The sequence below is a fragment of the Pithys albifrons genome, chromosome Z, assembly GCF_047495875.1.
Source record: "Pithys albifrons albifrons isolate INPA30051 chromosome Z, PitAlb_v1, whole genome shotgun sequence".
Classification (NCBI taxonomy): Eukaryota; Metazoa; Chordata; class Aves; order Passeriformes; family Thamnophilidae; genus Pithys; species Pithys albifrons.
In genome coordinates, this window is record NC_092497.1 from 47,181,148 (window position 1) to 47,199,999 (window position 18,852).

Here is an 18,852-nt window from a genome sequence, read left to right on the forward strand (position 1 = left end):
CAGGTCCCTTTCCATGGCACTGGTCTCCAGCATCTCACTCCCCAGTCCCTCTGTACATCCCGGGTTGCCCCATCCCAGGAGCAGAATCTGGCACTTCCCCTTGTTGAACTTCACAGGGTTGGTGACTGCCCAGTCCACTAATTTGTCCAAGTCTCTCTGCAGGGTCTCCCTGGCCCTACCTTACTATATCTTTGAGGATTTAAAAACTGCAACTGATATTCAAAGAAACAGAAACACAGGTACTAGAAAATAATTTATTCACATAATTTACATAGAGAATAGGACTACTTTCTTTGAAACAGAGAGCTTATATGTGATGATATAGGGTGTCAGACAACTGAAAAAACAACCATGCCACATCTTTGTAAAAATGCTACTCAAAGGCATTGAGATTTCACCAATATTTTTTTTCATCCTTCATCATTATAAACTTTTATACAAAAACCCCAACAAAAATCATACTGTGTCCATTAAAATTAAAATTGTTCTTTAAAAACAAACCTGACAAAGTGCATGGAATTTACTGCAAGAAAAGAGAAAGCATAGCCCCAATTAACAATGCAGATAAGGCACCATAAATCTTAACAACAAAATGGTTGATTTTTTCCCCATCTTGTAAAATTAATGCAACAGCTAAAATGTATGCAACTAAATGCAGAATGGTTATCCCCTCAGTACTCACTCAGAAGGTACTCATGGCAACTGTTTCACAGACACTCCCCACAAATCTATTTTTCGGCTCTGTGAGTGCAACTGATATACACATGCCACATGTATCAGAAAGACTTGCAGATTTAAAATAATATCTACAAGATATATAATACATACTTTTATGTATACATTAATCTATTTTATAATGTTTACAGTAAGACTATGTAGATAAACATTTCAAGTTAAATGGATTAGACAAAGTACGAGATACCATCTGAACAGAAACTGTTGTTGATATTTCTGGAGGGATTTTTTGGGGAGTGAGGTGGGTTGATCATATGCTTTCAAATAAGTTACTTCACACTGGGACCATTAGTCCCTTTACTGTCACCTCTAGGAATACGGCAGCCAGTGATGTTTCATTGACAGAGGCCTGCTAACATACCTTTGCCATAACAGTAGCTTTTGTATTTTTCCTCACTGACAAAATTTTAAAGGCTCCTTCAGAAGCCTTGCCAATAAATCCTGAAAAGACAAACATTCTCAAACGTCAAGTACTTGAAAATTAGCTACATACTTACATTATTTACCTGCCAGTAAATGATTACCCAGTCCAAAGCTGATGATAGGTTTCAATTTACAACTGACAATACCATTTAAATATCAATTTCATAATAAATCCTTTGTTTTGTGAAAGTACCTGCTACTATTAAGTAACAGGAGAAAAACTGAGACTACTTAATCCTATATACTCATTCTTGTGCAAGAAGGAGCTTCAGAGCAAATACTGAATCTTTCAGTGACTGCCTGATTTTGAGACTGCATACACTTCATTACCTCATCAAGACAATCTTCCTGATGAAGTAAGAAACTAGACTAAAATCTAAAGCTACACCAGAATTTTATACCAAGTTACAGTACAAGTAGACATGCAACATGAAAAAAACCTTTAAACTAAACTGCTTTAAAGCACCAAATCCTGAAAACAACATTGTATAGTCATAGTTTAAATCCAGTGTCCTTGTACTACTTTGCATGAGGGAAACAGAGGAAGGCAGCACATATACGAAAACCTACATGTAAAACCAAGGAAAAGAAATGGTATCTATCACTTCTAGATATCATTTCTAAATTAGAAGAAAATTAGCCTTGACACTAGGGAACATCAATCTCTTCTTCCCCAATGGTGAACATTGCAAAGATTAACCTTGTGTTTTCTAGCTTCAAATACTTTTTGAGCAAGCAATCCCAGTGGGATTTTCAGGTTGGGATCTTTTAATCTCTTTAATTAAAAAGCCCTAAAAAAATAAGTAATTTGGAGATTCTAATAAAAATATGCACAGTGCATAACATACCTATGTATTTACTACACTACTTCCAGTATTTGCATTCTGATCTTCAAAGATTACAAGCTAAAAGGTTCATTCCTCCTAACATAACATACTTCGCAAAAAGAAGTATAGAACTCCTACAGCCAATACCAAAAACTTTAGCATTAAAATGCAAAGGGATATTTGTTACAAGATTAAACATTATTTCATTGCACTTTTATGAAAGATAGTCATGCCAGCACAAGTGAAACTATAGGCCAGCAGTTGCTGGTCTAGTCCAAAGACATCCCTGTAGTGGTTTAGCTCATGTCAATATTTTGTAAGTTGCTTCAGAAGGATCCATTTCATCTTTATGGTATTAATTAACAACAGTAGAATTGGCTGATAGTAAGCGTGGCATAACAAAGTTCAGAATGAAATGTCCTCCTTTCTTTTGCAGTATATCCTGTATTCCTAGGTTTTTATAAAATCCATTTGCTCTTCTGAATCATCCACTTCCATAAAGATGTCACTGAAAAAATACTCAGAGATTCTGGTTGGTTCTTCTTCCTTCTCTTGATCTTCAGCACAAAGAGGTGCCTTCTGAGGTGAGTTGTTACTTGGAACCTAATAAAACAAGAGAAGATTGCTGTTAAGAGTCTTACTCTGTGTGTGTGTGTGTATAAATGTATTTACATATATATGTCCCTGAACTTCCTATTTATGTAGGAAGTTTTGACAAAAAAATTCAGATTTTACTGAAAATGGGAAGCAAGTAGTTATACATCCCGAGAAGAAACAACTTAGCTCCCTTACAAGTTTCTTACATATGTACAAATCAGAACTCCTTCACTGGAGCAGATACCTCTCTCAAAGCATGAGTGCTACATGCACAACCCCCCACTCCTGAAATAACTAATTTGTTGTTCTTCACATGTTAAAAATGCATGGATGTTGAAAAGCAAACACATACTTTAACTGCAGCGTCAGCCACTACATGCTCGTGTTCCACAGATGAGGATGGAGAGGGAGGGGAACAAGATTCCTTAAGATCCTTAGTAGATGGAGTGGGTTTCTTTAGACTTCGTTTTGGAGTTCCAATTCGAGGCTTTTGGATCTTCCCTCTATTTCCTTTGGTATCTTCTGCAGATTCAGAACTACTTTTTTTGCAAATTAAAGATAAAAACCCCAGTGGTTTTCGTCCACCCCTGTTCAAAACAAATACAGTTGGGATGTCACAGGATTGCTCCAAAGAAGGAAGATGTAAGTAGTACTGCAGGAGTCCAAGGCATTACACCGTAAATAATCACACACCTACAAGATTTATGAAAATTGAAAGAAAAAAGCCCTAAAAAATCATTCTGAGAAGGGCTTTTGTATTCCTGAATATTCTGGCACAAGAGTTTTTTTAAGAGCTACAAAGACTCTTGACAATTTTCAACCCTGAGAACAGGAACCTACTATTTGCTATTAATTCGCAGCACATAACAAGCTACCAGACCTTCAGAAAGCGATTCCAACAGGGCTCGAGACACACTCCTGTAACTAAAAAGAGTGTCCTTCATGTAATCAATGGAAAAGGAAACCTGGTTTCCAAGGATGGGGCCACAGCAGACTATCTGCTGCAGGGTTTCAGACTACTTACAGCATGAAAGCCAGCACCAGTAAAGTTATGGAAGTCATGGCATTGAGGAACGTACACAGAGCATTAACCTATCCTGTTGTTAAGAGTATGCAAATTAGAAAGAAAAATTTAGGGCAAGAATTCTGGTGTTAATGCATCATTATCCGATTGCTTGGATGTCCCAGGTACAAATAGCCATTACTGGTACTCACACAAGCATAATGAAAAATGACAGGATCAGAAGAGGTCAGCAAAACACCACAACCGAAATCAGTGAGCACAGGAGCAACAGAGAGCAGAGACTCAAAGACTTATGCAAACATTACAGAAAGGTGTATTTAAAAAATCAAGTCAACAGATAGGTAAGAAGAATATCCTTTAAGCTGCCAAAATTGAATCTCCTTTGGGGAATCATATGTCTTAAGTTAGTCCTAAAATTCCAGTGTTGAGCACTATACCAGTAACAAATCATACTGGCAGCACAAACACCAACACAAGTGGATGGGCATATATGTCACAATATAAGACTTACTTAAGGAAAATAAAAATTATTCTAAGTCCCTACCATAACCAAAGGATGTCTGCCTGACAAGAGGCATCTGTCAGTGCCTAAACAGACATACAGGATGTCAGTAGTGTCCTTTGATCAATATGCTCATTTAATGAGCAAAATAATTCAAATTTCAAAGCTGACAGTTTGATACTTTCTAATTTGCAAGAGAGTATAGATACTGTAACACTTAGCCATCTAGGTCACAAACAATGGTACTATTAAAAACCTCAACAGGGAAACAATGTTTTTTTAACAGAACAGGCTAACAAAACACTATTGCATAAATACCTGAGTAGTGGAGTTTTTGAAGAAGATGCTGGACTTCCAGTATGTTCCAACTGTCCAGATTCCTGCACATTCTCCTGTTTTCGTTGTCCACTTATTTCTGCTTTTCTCTTAGACGTTAATCTAAACATTGACTCTTCTTCCTGTTTAGATGCTGAATTTTCAACTGGTGCTTTCTTTAAATTCTCCAAAGTCTCAAGCTGGCTTCTGTCAGCCAGTTGTGATATAGACTCAGACGTCAACACAGAGGTAAGTACTTTCTCCTTTGCTAACGACCCTGTTTTTTGGAAAGGTTTCCCTGTAAAAGGAGTTGAGAGTTAAAGACTTCAGTGATAACACAAGAGCCCAAAGGATGCATGTGATACTAAGATGGCTTGCACCACTACAAGAGAAGGGCTCAAGTTTTGTTTAGGTTTTCTATTTATTTTTTTAAGTCATCACTAAGAATTAAAAGTTCATGGTGTGCTTTTAATGACAGTAAGTTCTTAGAGATGTTATGGGGAAAAGCTGGTGGAAGCATGGGTTTAGATGTTACAGCACGTTCCTTCCCCTCTCATCCTTTACAGCACACCATAGAGCTTAGTCAAGTCATCTGTCTGTTTAAGCTTTTACAATTTCCCTCTAAAGTCTTTTCCAGGGCCAAACCGTAGTTCTCAAAGCCCTTCACAGGTTCGGATCACTGAAGATTGCATTGTCAGCAATTCTGCTTTTCCCCTCATGCTTCAGAGGCAGATTAAGCTTTTAAGCCCTTAATTGTTTTAAAAATAGAAGTGTAGAACAAAATAAAAATAAATTATTTTGGCACAGTATGGTTAAAATGTCAGTTAATACATTTGATTATTAGTGCTTTCCAGCAGGTGGAAATACCTGCTTAGGAAAAGCTAACATGTTTAGTCAAAAAAACCCTCTCAAATTTCACACATAGACTATCTGCAGCAATGTTTTTAGAACCATTATTAAATTAACAGCCTGTTATGTAATCCAACACATCTAGTTTATAGCAGGAAACACAGAACGGTGGTATTAGCATAATACCAAGGAAATTTGTTTCTAACTTTTATGTTAGATGGTTCAGACAAGACTATTTAGCAGGACAACCAGTCTTAAACTGGGATGTGTTAAGCATTTGCATTCATTATACTTTGGTTAACGAGGTTAACCTACCGGAAGCTAACATCGGTGCATCTGTGGATTTAATTGAATAACCCTGTATTTAAAAAGGGAAAAAAAAGGAAGTTATTTTCTCTATTACTCTCAATACAAAAGAGACAGTGAAAGTTGATAAACTCGTTATCACACATGTACAGTTCTATGAACAGGACTGAAACAGAAGACAGTACAGCATCATTCATTACTTAACTCATTTCTTCAGAAAGCTTTTTAAGGTGTTTTTATGATAAATGACTTGGCAAGGATATCAAGATGAGAGATCAAAAGAAGGAAGAGGACTGTAATTCAGTCCTTCCTAGAAAAGCTCTCTGAATCACGTCGGGGAATTAGCACCCATTCCTTCACAAGGGTACACCATACAATCTTAGCCTACTCACAAAAATCAATGGTAGTCATTGCCACAAACATGATCATCTTCTAAAAAACACAGAAGGAAGCTGTAAACATGCTGGCCAGTTTTCACTGGCAGCTTAGTCTTTAAACTACTACCTGCTATGTTAAAAATTGATAGGAACATATCTAACAGCTTCTTCATGTAATAGACACAATGCAGAATCACATAATTCAGTGAACCCAGGCAGTCTGCCAGTCATCCAACATACTCCCAGAGTTTCCCCTCCTGCAATGTCATTGTCAGAAAGGCTATACTGAATGAACCAAACAAGACATTATCAATCAGCCTACCAGGAAGACTAATTAAAAAAATCTGAGAGCTTACAGACTCTCAAAGACCCCTGATAACTAAAATGCCCCAAAACTGCTGTAGAGTTCAAAATCAAACACAATCTATGGGTGTTGATTTTCCTTTTAAGTTGAATAGGCAGTATATATTTAAGCAAGTGACACCATTAAACAATGAACATAATAAAAATGCTCTACTATGAGTTACACATCTACACTATGCATGAAGATTCACCACATTTTGATCTCACCTTGTAAGTGGTTTCCAAGCTATCTTCCACTGCAACAGCAGACAGAGTTTTCTTGACAGTAGGAAAATCATTCTCTTCAAGCTCAGCAGCTGATCGTTTTTGAGTTGTCTGCAACTTTGGAACAGGGTCTAACGATGCACTCTCTAGTTTAGTGTCCATACTGCTGTTTAAACTGCCTTCATCAGCTGCAGTTGTCAAGGATCCAATGCTGTTTATATATAAAGTCATTATTGTGAGTGTACAAGAAGCCAAAATTTCTGTATGGAAATTACACGTGGGTCTATGTCTATGGTGATACTGCTTAATGTCAATGTACTATTTACTACCAAGAAGCATTTTGTTAAGCTATCTGCAGTTTTTCTAGTCATAATTGAATTCAGTTACTTTAGCTGTTCTATTTGAACTCCACTTAACTTTTCACAAAAAGTAAGATTATGGCAACTGCTTTAGAAAGTGCCAAAATACAGTATTATTTACATGCACAGTTGAATCTCCACACTATGTATGACCACAAAAGACAGTAAGACATACAGGGAAGCAGCAGAGAATAGTGACATAGGGTAAAGTAGTTAAGAGAACAATGAGACAGAACAACTCTGCCTGTCAGGAATTCTGTTTATCATCAGTAAGGAGTTAGAATTCTTATGCTGTGTACCCAAAATTCCCTCCAAGACCTCTCCCTTCTAAAAGGGAATGACATTAGCATCTGGTATCACAGAGCAAGATCCTCCACAATTACGTGGAATTGCAAATTGCACCACATCTCCATTATCTGAGGACTTAGATTAGTATAGTAATAGACTTTTTACAACTTCACAACACTTCCATTCTTCAGAATGTCTTTTTCCATTGATGTTGGGGCTTTTTTCTCCCAAACTGACCAGGAGATTTAATTCAACTGTAATGCTGAAGTAACAAGTTTGTTACATTGTGTTGGGAGGTAGTCCTTGTAAAAGAAACTCAAACCCTTTGAATCACAGCACACAAACCCAGGTAATTAATCCCCTGAGTAATTAATTTGTTTGCATTTTCATATCTTCTGCCTTTTGAACATCACACAAACTCAAACTCAACAGAATGATAGCAGATTTCATATTTACTGTTCATTGTGGTCTCCAGATGACCATCTACATGAAAAATTTGGAAGGTCATTAATAAACAGCTACTTTATAGAACTGTTAAGGTACTGTAAGAATGCAGATATGCTTAGATTTTTTCATTTCTATTGTTTTTAATGAAAAGTATCCATGGCAGAATAGGCTCAGGCTGTAAAAATTACTTGTAATAGAAAGGAAAACTTGCTGTAATCATAAATCGAATCAAAGTTGATGCCAAAATCCCAGCTAACTAAACACTAACTTTAAATCACTGATGAAATCTTCCAATCAAGGTATACAAAAAGTGTTTCACTTTGATAAAAAATAAAGCATTTACCTTTCCACTTCAGTCACACTTGTTCCACTTGCATTTATTGGGCTGATAAGTAATGGGGCTGGTAGTAGTGGTTCTGAAGTCTGTTCCAGCAAAACAGATGCATCAAACTCTTCCGACGCAACCGGGATTTCCACTAATGTTAAAATGATTGTCTGTTCCTCCTCTGGACATCTATGATCATCATTCACTACTGTAATTTTTTCAGGCAAATAAAGAAGTAACAAAAACTATTATTCAAATTTGAAATTATACTGTTGTCTTCATGCCCTTCCTACATGATGCAATCAAATTTTAGGCACTGGTTTCTTAAAGGAAAAAGTCACTGGACATTTTCTTGAGACAATCTGCCTCCTTTCTCCTTATCTATCATCATCCCCCAGAGCCTATTAATTGCAGTGGAGTCCTGATTACCATTCAGAATGAAGAATATTAAAAATGCCTAGTAGGGAGGAAGCTCTTAAAATGGGCTTTTAAGCATTAAAGAGCAATTTGCAGTTTAATTAAACTTGTGCCATGGTAGTCCTCTGTCTTTAATTGCAACTGTCAGATATTAGGAGTTACTTCTTTAAATGGCAGGTGTCTGTGGTTTTGACGGTAAACACAAGGATATTTCCCCTCACTGCTGACTGGCAGAAGAAGACCTGGAAGTATAGTCTTGAATTTAATAAATGAAAAGCAGAAATAATAATCAACAGACATTAACACATAACTGCCAACTGCCATCCATTAGAATTTATGGAGAGAACATTTGCAAAGTTTTTAAGAGACAGAAAACAACAGTGGTACTCCATGACTTAAGACAGCTCTCACTGATGATGTAAAGCTGTTATTCCAATCTCAACTTGCTTTGGTTCTTAATCTAATTAAACATGATTTAAGATGCTCCATCCCAAGATCCTTGCAATAACAGAGCATAACAACAGATGTCTAAGAAGAAGTATTAACCCTATTTTTTGCACAACCTTATGAGTTACAGTTCTGGGGTGCAGCTTCCATGTAAAGTGAGCATTCTGTGCTTCTGTCACAGTGACTATCCCATACATTAGACAAGTAGTGGTGTCAAACCAACTGTATTTTGTTTCAGGGAAAAGCAAACATCACCTTCATAACTTTCATCCCATCTCAACAGTTACACATTAATCTATTGAGTCAGTACAACTAAAGAAGGAATTCTGTCTTCTTTTTACTTCTTTTCTTCTTTCTCTCCTGCTCCACACTTGCACAGTACAGCCCTCCTACTCACACAACTCTGACAACAGCACTCATTTGGTAATTTCATGAGTAACTATAGCTCACTAAGCCAGAGGAGAACTACACAGTTTCTCCCTGTCATGTTCAGTTTTTGAAGGGTGAGTCACAGATTCATAAAGGGCTCTAAAAACTGCTATACCGAGCATTAGGTAAGCAGCAGGAGCTCACAGCAGGAAGCAAAAGCAAGAAGTTTCCCTTCCACTGATATTTATACTTAATGAAGGACTGGCCATTCAAAAATTTCCAAGTCTAACTTGTGGTAACAAAATATAATGATAAGAGACTAGGACAGGGAACGCCACTGTGCTGTGGATCATTATTTTTGTTAATGAAATAGATTGATTAATAATGTCAATGAAAATATTTAGGTTTTTAATTCATCTTTGCATAACTGCAAGATACGCAAGTGTGGGCTTTTGCTAACTTTGAATATTGTCTTTTATACCTGCAGTTTCTTCTGGGCTGCTCACACATGGTTGTTGAGTATTCTGAGCACAAGCTTCGTTCTAGAAACAACACAGTTGAAATAAAACAACTTAATAAATCTGGGAAATAAGTCTAGGAAACAGGAAAGAAACAAAGCATATCAAATGTTGAAAAACCAAAATATCTAATCACATCATCATAACTCCATTTGTCAGCTTTCAATTCTAGCTGTTCTGGATTGAAAGACATTAGCCTGACAAGGACAAGAAACACTGGAGAAATATAAAACTTATATGCAGCTCATTGTCTGTATTGATGGTTTGTCAAAATAAATTTGTATTTCCTACAGCACAACTCTGTCAGAGATGATTCACACAATAAATTGTTCAGTGGCACTAAGGAAGCAGATTCCTCCAAGCCTTACAAAACCACTGAGTGCCAAAGAAAAACACCGAGCTCTGCAGCTCATCTCTCCTTTCCCTTTTCAGGCTTGTCCCTTTGCTAAAACCAGGAATAAACTACTGCAAGTTGCCCTTTCTGACACTCTGCCAGTCCTGTAAGAGCCAAATCATTCTTGCATCTTGTTCTAATAGGAAATCAGCCTTGACATATCAACAGGTTGTACTGGGAAACAAGATTCTATGCATCTGCTGTTCTACCATAACTGCATATTCATTCATCCCAGAGAACACTAGAAAACCTGAGGGAACTGAGAATGGACCTTTCTCTCAAGAAGAAACAAGATAATACTCATTTATTCTAGAACAGGGATACAGAAACCACTGCTAAGAAATGGAAAGACATATTGTTTGTCCACAACATATATAGTGATAATATTCATGATATATGTATATGTAAAAATATGTGCAATGTTTTTGTAATATGATAACATACATGTAAAGATCTTAATTGTGGTTTTTGAATGAGAAACAGCATAACAAAGAATGCAGGTTGTTCTAAACAAAGAAAATGAAAGTGACAATAAATATGCTGCATCCAAGCAGTAACATTTTAACATAATTTTTAACAAACATAACACTAAGAGGTCACACTGAATGGATACAGGAGTCCTAAGTAACTTCCATTAAAACTCCTTAAAAATTGCGCAAAATTTTGCTAATGGATATCACTTATTGCTGAAATGCTCCGAACAGAGTTTGCAAAGACTAAGATGGTCTGAAAGATTGTTTTGTTATGCCTCTGAAGAAAGGCAAGTTTCATTCACCAGCTTAGATACCAGGTCTTTAAACAGGTGTGTACCTTTGCACTGAAAACCTCTTCCTTTACAGAATTTCAAAACCTGGACACTTCTAGACTATAAATAGTTTGTTTACCTGAGTAAAGTTGACTTTGCATATATCATGCTCAAGAGGACAAGGATTTTGCTCAGGAAGTTCATCCACAGAATTCTGATTTGGACAGTCCTCTACTTCAAGGTGTGATTTCTCAGATTTTGGTGATACACTTACAGGTCTTAAATTTCCTGAATTTCCACAAGCACCCCTCACCTGGTTTTCTGTTCTGTAAAGTATACATCAAGTTAATTTGAACCAAATGAAGATATGCTATACATGTGCTAAATTCTGTGTTATGATTTACTTAATATGAAGCTTACGTAGTTACAGAGAAACAATACATAATCTTCGTACAGGTCTACCTGAAGTATTTCAGAAAAAAGCCTTTATAACTCCACTGATAGAGACTTTCCTACTGCAAGCACAACCAACCAGGAAGCCTTACAAGATCATTAACATTTCCAAATTGATCAACTCTTCAACATTTTCTTTCAGATGCAGTTTTATGAAGACAGTTAAGCAGGAAGGGAATTACTAAATTCTTCTGGAATAGCAAATATAAGCTAATGCTTTGCCTCCAAAAGCTGTAGCACAACATGCAAGGGAGAAAAACCTTAAAAATTAAAGTCTAAGCTGTTCACTACCTGCATAAACATACACAGTCTCTAAGCACACTGTTTCCAGCACAATCACACTACACCTGAACTTCAGTTGTATATTTTAAGAGACTGTAGGAAAAAGTCAGTATTAGCTGATGACCCTTCCTACCTTTCCGTTTTGTCTACTTGCTTGATAAGTTCTACACTTCCAGTTGTAAAATCATGAAGAACTGAAGAATCATCTGCAGCTGGTCTGATCTGTTCCAGTTCCACCTTCTGCATTTCTGCAGTACCCCTCAGGGTTATAGGATCTAAGATTTAGATGAATAAAAATGAAAATAATGTTTTTTTCATCTATGTATATACATATTCATACTATTTTTTACATATAAACTCGCATATATTAGAATTATGTATATGTGTATATATAAACATGCCACAAAACCATTTTGCTGCATGTGTCTACATGTACATTTATGTCTCATAAATAAGACACACAGAGTTTCATCTTGCCCTTGGTATGTTGTGCATTTTGCCCGTGCTAGGAAGATTTTAATTAAGAGTTTGAAGACCACGTTTTTTGAAGCGGTTTTAAGAACATGAAAACAGTTCTTTCCAGCTCCTCTACTATTTCTAATAGAAGGCAAAGGCAGTAATAATAGAAAAAAGTACACTGTTATTTCTGTAATTTGTAGTCCAGTAATTTAAGTGTTTTCCAGATAATTTAAGACCTGCAGAGGAAAACTGCTATTAAAATTTCATTTAATTGTATCTGAAGGGTTATAGACAAATGTACCCTACATTACAGTGGTGATGTATCATCTGTGAACATGAACAGAAAGTGCTTAATTTCATTTCATGAGTAGATATGAATCTATATGAATAAACCATTTTCAGAGCCCTAGGATAAGAAACAGGCTTACTGGTTTGAATTTGCTCTAGTTGATCCTCAGGCACATCTGTGTTAACTGATGTCTCTATTATGTTTTTGGACCTCAATACTCCAAAGGTTGGGTCAGGGTTCAGGAGTCTGTCTCCTGTCAGACTCATACTATTCACCATAGGCAAAGAGCTATCACTGCAAGTAAAAGGAAAAATGCCATCAGTATAGTTTCTGATTTTTGACAATTAGTGGAAAGAAGATATGAGAGATATGGAGCAGATAAGACAATGAAGAGCTAAACTACAAGTTGGAGCTGATGGAGGAGACAGAAAACTATTTGGCCGAACAAAAAATAGAAGTCCTCTGGGGAACTGAAACAGGCAGGTATTCTGCAAACTAGGATGTTCCCTGCCTAAAGAAAACAATAGAAATATTTCAATAACAGGAAAATATCAGAAATCTAAAACTGATCACATGATAGTAAGTTCTGGTTTAATAATGTAATCAAACTGGACATAAAATATCTTGGATTATGAATTTTTTAGAGTCATAGTAACAACTAATCTCATGGTTTGTTCAAGCATTCAGCAAGTTAAATAGTCTTTCAAATAATACATGATCACCAGTAGATTTTCCTCTGAAAAAGTGTTCCATTAAGGTGTTTCATCATTCACAAATGCAAAATTATAAAAGCAAAAGCACTAAAAATGTAATGATAGAAGATCAGTTGGTTCCTTGCGATCCCTTTGCTCTAAATCTTTGACCTACATCCCACAGCAACAGTCAACACTTAAGCAATTTGCCTTGGTCTGATTAGCTGGAGACAACTCTGGGAAAATGAGCTTGGTAATTAACAGGGATCCGAAACAATGTAGTTCAAACATTCTTTCTTCCCCCACCAGGGTAAACTTAATTTCAGAGTGAAAAACAAGTTCTACATCGCCAAAATTACATAGAAACATCTTATGAAAAATCACAAGAAAGGGACGAGAGAGGTTTCTGCAGATCACATACCAACTTAGATAAACTGGGGAAACCTTTTACTAAAGCAAGGCTGCTTGCAATTCAATAAAATGCCAGCAAAATAAAGTGTCAGGGGATCTCTCTCACTAAAGAAAAGAAAGCAGTAATTTAACCTGGTATCAGTAGCAGCCTTCTCCAAATGTTCTTCTATGCCTATTCTTGTGACAGTGCTTTGATTCTCTACATTGATGTTGCTTCCTTTCTCAGAGGGCAGCAATTCCTTGGTAGAAGTGTCTGAAAAAAGTAAATACTGAATAGAAGTCTATTTTTTTAGAGTAGGCATGAGTTACAAGGCTATTAAACATGTCCAACTCATCTTGAACAGCTAACGTGTGTCTGTTCTGGTTATAACAATAAAGAGAACAGAAAACCACTATTTAAAACAATCATTTATATAAAGCTGTATAACTTCAAACTTTATTTAGCAAAGTTTGCATTCTCCAAGGTTGCAAATTCAAATCCCAGATAAATGCGGTCCTAAGAGCACACTTTTGATAGTAAGAACACAAAACTAGCATTCAACCAATGGAAGCAGATAATAAATTCTAAATAAAATCTACAAAAAACTAGAATAAACATAGGTAATTTCAAGTTGTATCTAGTTAGGGGGTAAAAAGCTATGCTTCATATTAAAGGTCTGAAAAGATTACTGAAAATTACAGTCTTTTAGGATTGATCCCTTTCATTTGTCCAGTTTATGTGACCAAATCAAGTCAAATGTGTCCTTCCTAAAACAGGTCTCAGAAACAACTTTCTGGAACAGCGATGCAGATGGCAGCATCCAATAGTGCCTGACTTTTTCCAGCCAACCTACGTTGGCTAGACTCACTATGCCTTACAATGCAAGAGGACTAAAAGCATAAAAGACTCTTGACCTCCTTCTCTGAGGCAGCACGTGGAAGAGCTTTGCAGCCACTCCATTCCACCTTAGGTAGACCCAGAAAACATGAGCAAGGCTTTGTCCCATAAATTAGATCATACCTTCAGTGCTTGTTTTTAACTGGAAATTTGGATCACCCATTGCAAGTAAAGTCATAGCAGCTTCAGTGCTTCCATCATTAGTTCCTGTGAAGTTGTTCACATACATTAGAAGTCAAAAGCAGATTAACTAGAAATCCACTAACCCATAGTCAAAAAGTATTTGACACTATCACCAATATAATGAAGTAGGTATTTTTTAAAATTGACTTCATTTGTGGATCAAAATGCTTGTAGATAAACAGCTATTCTCATTCAGTAAATTCAAACTACTATAAAAGCACTGAGCAGCAACATGGCTCCCTTTAATGGTGTGATGGATACAAGTGGCAAGAGGTTGGCAGCAGTGGGAATGCCCTGGACACAGCCAGTTGCAACTTATGCAAGACACAGCTGAGCCTGTCAGGCAAGATGGTGGCACCTTTGGAAAACATATTTTAAGAAAGGGGGAAATATAGATACTGGTAACAATTTAACATAAAGTAGATGAGCGAGATCATTTCATACCTACCTTTGTCCACATCTGGATTTTCATGTACAGTTGTTTCCTTAAATACAAAGAAAAACAATATCAAAGTCCTATATAAAATGACTACAATTTTATTTCAATGGTTAAGGGTAAATTCTCTGTCCACAGGTTATCCTGACTTTAAAGGCTAACAATATTTACTTACAGAGCTTTCCCATAGCTGTGCCCTTGGATCTGTGTGGGGCTCATAGGAGTCTAACAGGCTACACTGTTACATACAGACATGACAACAAGACACTATTGAAATAGCTTTGTATGTACTATGAAACAAACAAACAAAAGCTATTCTTACAGCTATTGAGGTGCTTACTTTTTCTTTCCGCTGTACAACTGGCTGGATAGATGCACAAGAAAGACCTTCAGCATCAGCAGCCACCCGAACATCTGGTATATTCACAGATATTTCCAGCTGTAAAAATAATTTTCAAAGTATTTCAGTTATCAGACTCGGAAAAAAATCTGTCAAATGCAAACATTTATAAACCTCATATACTTAACAGATCTTCACCATCTAGAGGGTTCCTTCCCCAGAATCATACCTTCTGTTTTGAGAAGGCAGAACAGGTAGTGCTATTTCTAAGTGGAAGCAGACCTTGTTTCTAGTTGCTCATTACTCCACCATATTAAATTCTGCAGCTGAAGTCTTTCATGATGACTATCTACCTCAAATTTGTTAGTTTTCACACATTTATAAGTCTTTTGGAAGGAAAAACAGTTCACTGTTTTCCCAAAGTAAGAGAGGGAATAGACATACCCACACACAGAAACACACCCAACCACTACTTCACCTAATTTTTTTCCTTCTTCTTTATCACTATCTTTTCACTGAGAACTTCAGACATTTGACATTTTCAGAAATGAGAACTTGGAAACTGGACAGAAAGGTTACAATATTTCTCAGCAGGTTTGCATAAAAAACACTGCTCAGTCTGTGTTGCTTTCAGAAGTTTGCACTTTTTACAGATACTTTCTACTGATCTGTTTAAATGTTACTGCAGCTGAGTCTTCAGGTATCTAACAATATTCTTCACTAGTGCTCAAGTCTCCTGGTGTTAAATCGGGAAACTTGATTGTAATCCCCACATTTAATACCTATTCCACATCTTTGAAATCAAAGATTCAGCAAGTTTCCATGCAGCAATGCTGCTGCCCATAAATACTCTAGAGCCTCCCTTGGTGTTTTGACTGAGCTTTAAACTCTCCTGCTATTTCACCCAGAGAAAGAACTGGCATGCTTAACTGAGGAGACAAAAAAAAGCAGGATTTCACTGGGAGAAGAAAGGAAGACAGCTAGCAGTAGTAGTAAGCAAAAAAGCACTAGTAAGCAAAAAGCACTGGAGTGAATGGATAGTAGTTTTGACACCGGAAAAAAAATAGAAGAATGTCATAACCTTTGAACACAAACTCTTTCAAGGCCTTGAACAGAGTCCACTATTCCCAAACCTCAACAGTTTCCCGATGACAAAAACGTATGCCATTTCCTCTCTAGTGACTGGTCTAAATAGATACAAATGCCACATCTTGGTGCCATCTTACAGGTACAAGTTTTAGTATCATCTAAGAGTGCAAATGAAACGCAGGCCTGCGCTCAAGGCATTAAGTTCCAAACTCTACAAATCGTCCAAGAAATTGTAAAAATATGTAGCATTTGGAAAAACTAACAAAGATGTAGATGGTCTGTTACTGACAGCATCAGGGACTGAGGCACTGGGGACATGCCAGATAGAGCAAGAACATCCCTGAATGGACTGCATCTCATAGAGGACCCACACAAGAACACAGGCAAGGAGTGGAGTCCATTACACTGTGGAATTCTACAGTGTGAACAAAAGCAACACAAGCTGGGGATTTTAATGGGTACACATTTAATGGATATATATTTAAACTTACTTAGCCCTGAGATTAGCTCAGTTGGTTAAAACTTGGTTACTTGTAATAATGCCAAGGTCATGGGTTCAATCCCCTATTTGGGTCATTGACTTAAGAGCTGGACTCGATGATCCTTGTGGGTCCCTTCCAACTCAGAATAGTTTGGGATTCTGTGATTCTGTGAGTTGTACGTTACAGTAAGAACAGTATGAATGAAGGGAAGACAAATGCACCAGAAACCATGCAAATGCAGCTGTTGACCCATCTGAACAGCCTTTGGCACCCAAAAACTCAAAACTTGCCACCTCTCCTGAGCAACCATGTAATACATGGAGCCCAAGGTATGGACTAAATAACTCAATGGGTATTTGATGGACATTTTAAGGTGGGGAGCAGGGCACAGATCAAAGAAATCACAGCCATTTATTTATCAAAGAACAGAAAGAGAAGCTGTGTTTAATAAAGATATACTGGATAGTGAAGGACCTGAGCATGACACAAGTGGAATGAAATAAAGGTTGAAGATTGTACTGGGCATGGCTGGGATGAAGTTAAATTCCCTTCATAGCAGCCCACATAGTGCTGTGTTTTGGATTTATAACTACAACAGTGTTGATAACACACAAGTGCTTTTGCTATCCTGAACAGTGCTTTCACGTCAGATTTTTTTCCTACTCTTTTACCCAGCAAGGAGGCTGTGGGCAGGCAAGAAGTCAGGGGAGCACGAAGTAGGACAGCTGACCCAAGCTGAAAAAAGGGATATTCTGTATCATATGATGACATGCTTAGCAATAAAAGCTCAAGCAAAGGAGGCAAAAAGAGGAGGGCACTTGTGGTTACAGCAATTGTCTTCCAGTTACTCTTACACAGGCTGAGCCCCTGCTCTTCAGAAGTAGCCTGATATGAAAAGCAGAAACAAATTCTTTATTTTGCTTTGCTTTTACATGCAACTCTTGCTTCATTTATGCAACGTTGTTTCTATCAGTACAGAGGTCTTCTTACCCTCCCTTCTAATTTCTCCTTGTGCCACGGGAGAAGGGAGTGAGTAAGCAGCTCTGTGTGCCTGGCTGCTGGTCAGGTCAGCCCACCAGACTAAGTTAAAGTTTCTCAGCAATGACATGACATACAGAAACATTTCAGTCATACCCTCATTTCCTAACATTCAAATATAAAATTGAAGTGCTCCATTTGATCCATCTAGGGCCTGAAAACACATGGTATGCCTGGTAGTCTGTGGGGTATTCAATCACAATAAACAAACTGGTGAGCACACTGAAGACCTATATACAGTTTGTAAATGTAACTACATAACTGGACTTTAGACTGATGCAGTATTAAGTTCAAAACCAAGTGTATGTGCCAAGTAACATCCCTACTGCTCTCAGCACCATTACATAAAACTGAACTGGGATAAAACACAAATACTAAGAGATGCAATTATGATAAAAGCTTTCTAAACAATCAGAACAAAAGTACATATGCAGAACCCAGCTACATAATACCTCCTCCATGGTTTCCTCTATCTGAACAGGAATAGGTTTTGGAGATCGAAGACCTATAGGAACAAACACTGGAGCCTTGTTTACTTCCTCAGGTGCAAAGCATTCATCTTCATCGTCATGCTCAAAGTCATCTGCCTCCTCATCCTCCTCCTCTTGAGAAGCCCGGAGAGTGATGAAGGTTGTCTTTGAACTTCTGGGGTCCTTCCCAGATTTCTTTCTATGTTTATTTTTCAAACTTTTGCCTCTAGTAACACTCAGTTTAGCTTCTTGCCTTTGATTCCCCTTCTCACTGCAATCAGCCTCACATTCAGAGGCAGAAGAAGCAGCAGTTCTTAGCTCCAACACAGGTTTTGGCAGTGATATCCATTTTGATGATCTCCTGAACTGCCTTCTAAAGTATAGAATAAAAGCAAGTTTAAAAAACAGTGAAGTCCAAGACATGCCATAAAGAGTGGTACTAGAGATCAAAACAAACTCAATTTTAAGAAAAAGAGATCATCATTGTAATCAACAATGCAAACTATTTAATTCTTAACTT

The 18,852-nt window shown here is 37.2% G+C and overlaps 1 protein-coding gene across 4 annotated transcripts in view; it reads right to left on the minus strand.

Annotated features, from left to right (window-relative positions):
* Positions 1 to 240: 240 nt before the first annotated feature.
* BDP1 (BDP1 general transcription factor IIIB subunit) overlaps positions 241 to 18,852 on the minus strand; it is a 55,291-nt gene continuing 36,679 nt past the window's right edge. For 3 of the 4 annotated variants that reach the window (XM_071581742.1, XM_071581741.1, XM_071581740.1), the window contains exons 28-42: positions 18,315 to 18,705; positions 15,254 to 15,352; positions 14,926 to 14,962; positions 14,418 to 14,501; positions 13,550 to 13,670; positions 12,454 to 12,608; positions 11,700 to 11,841; positions 10,971 to 11,157; positions 9,656 to 9,716; positions 7,960 to 8,149; positions 6,526 to 6,733; positions 5,588 to 5,630; positions 4,427 to 4,721; positions 2,935 to 3,169; positions 241 to 2,588 (exon numbers count right to left, since the gene is read on the minus strand). In XM_071581742.1, coding sequence (XP_071437843.1) covers positions 2,436 to 2,588; positions 2,935 to 3,169; positions 4,427 to 4,721; positions 5,588 to 5,630; positions 6,526 to 6,733; positions 7,960 to 8,149; positions 9,656 to 9,716; positions 10,971 to 11,157; positions 11,700 to 11,841; positions 12,454 to 12,608; positions 13,550 to 13,670; positions 14,418 to 14,501; positions 14,926 to 14,962; positions 15,254 to 15,352; positions 18,315 to 18,705 — 2,401 coding nt within the window. In that variant the 3' untranslated portion in view covers positions 241 to 2,435. The remainder of the gene's footprint in view (positions 2,589 to 2,934; positions 3,170 to 4,426; positions 4,722 to 5,587; positions 5,631 to 6,525; positions 6,734 to 7,959; positions 8,150 to 9,655; positions 9,717 to 10,970; positions 11,158 to 11,699; positions 11,842 to 12,453; positions 12,609 to 13,549; positions 13,671 to 14,417; positions 14,502 to 14,925; positions 14,963 to 15,253; positions 15,353 to 18,314; positions 18,706 to 18,852) is intronic. The other variant, XM_071581743.1, reaches the window with a different exon arrangement.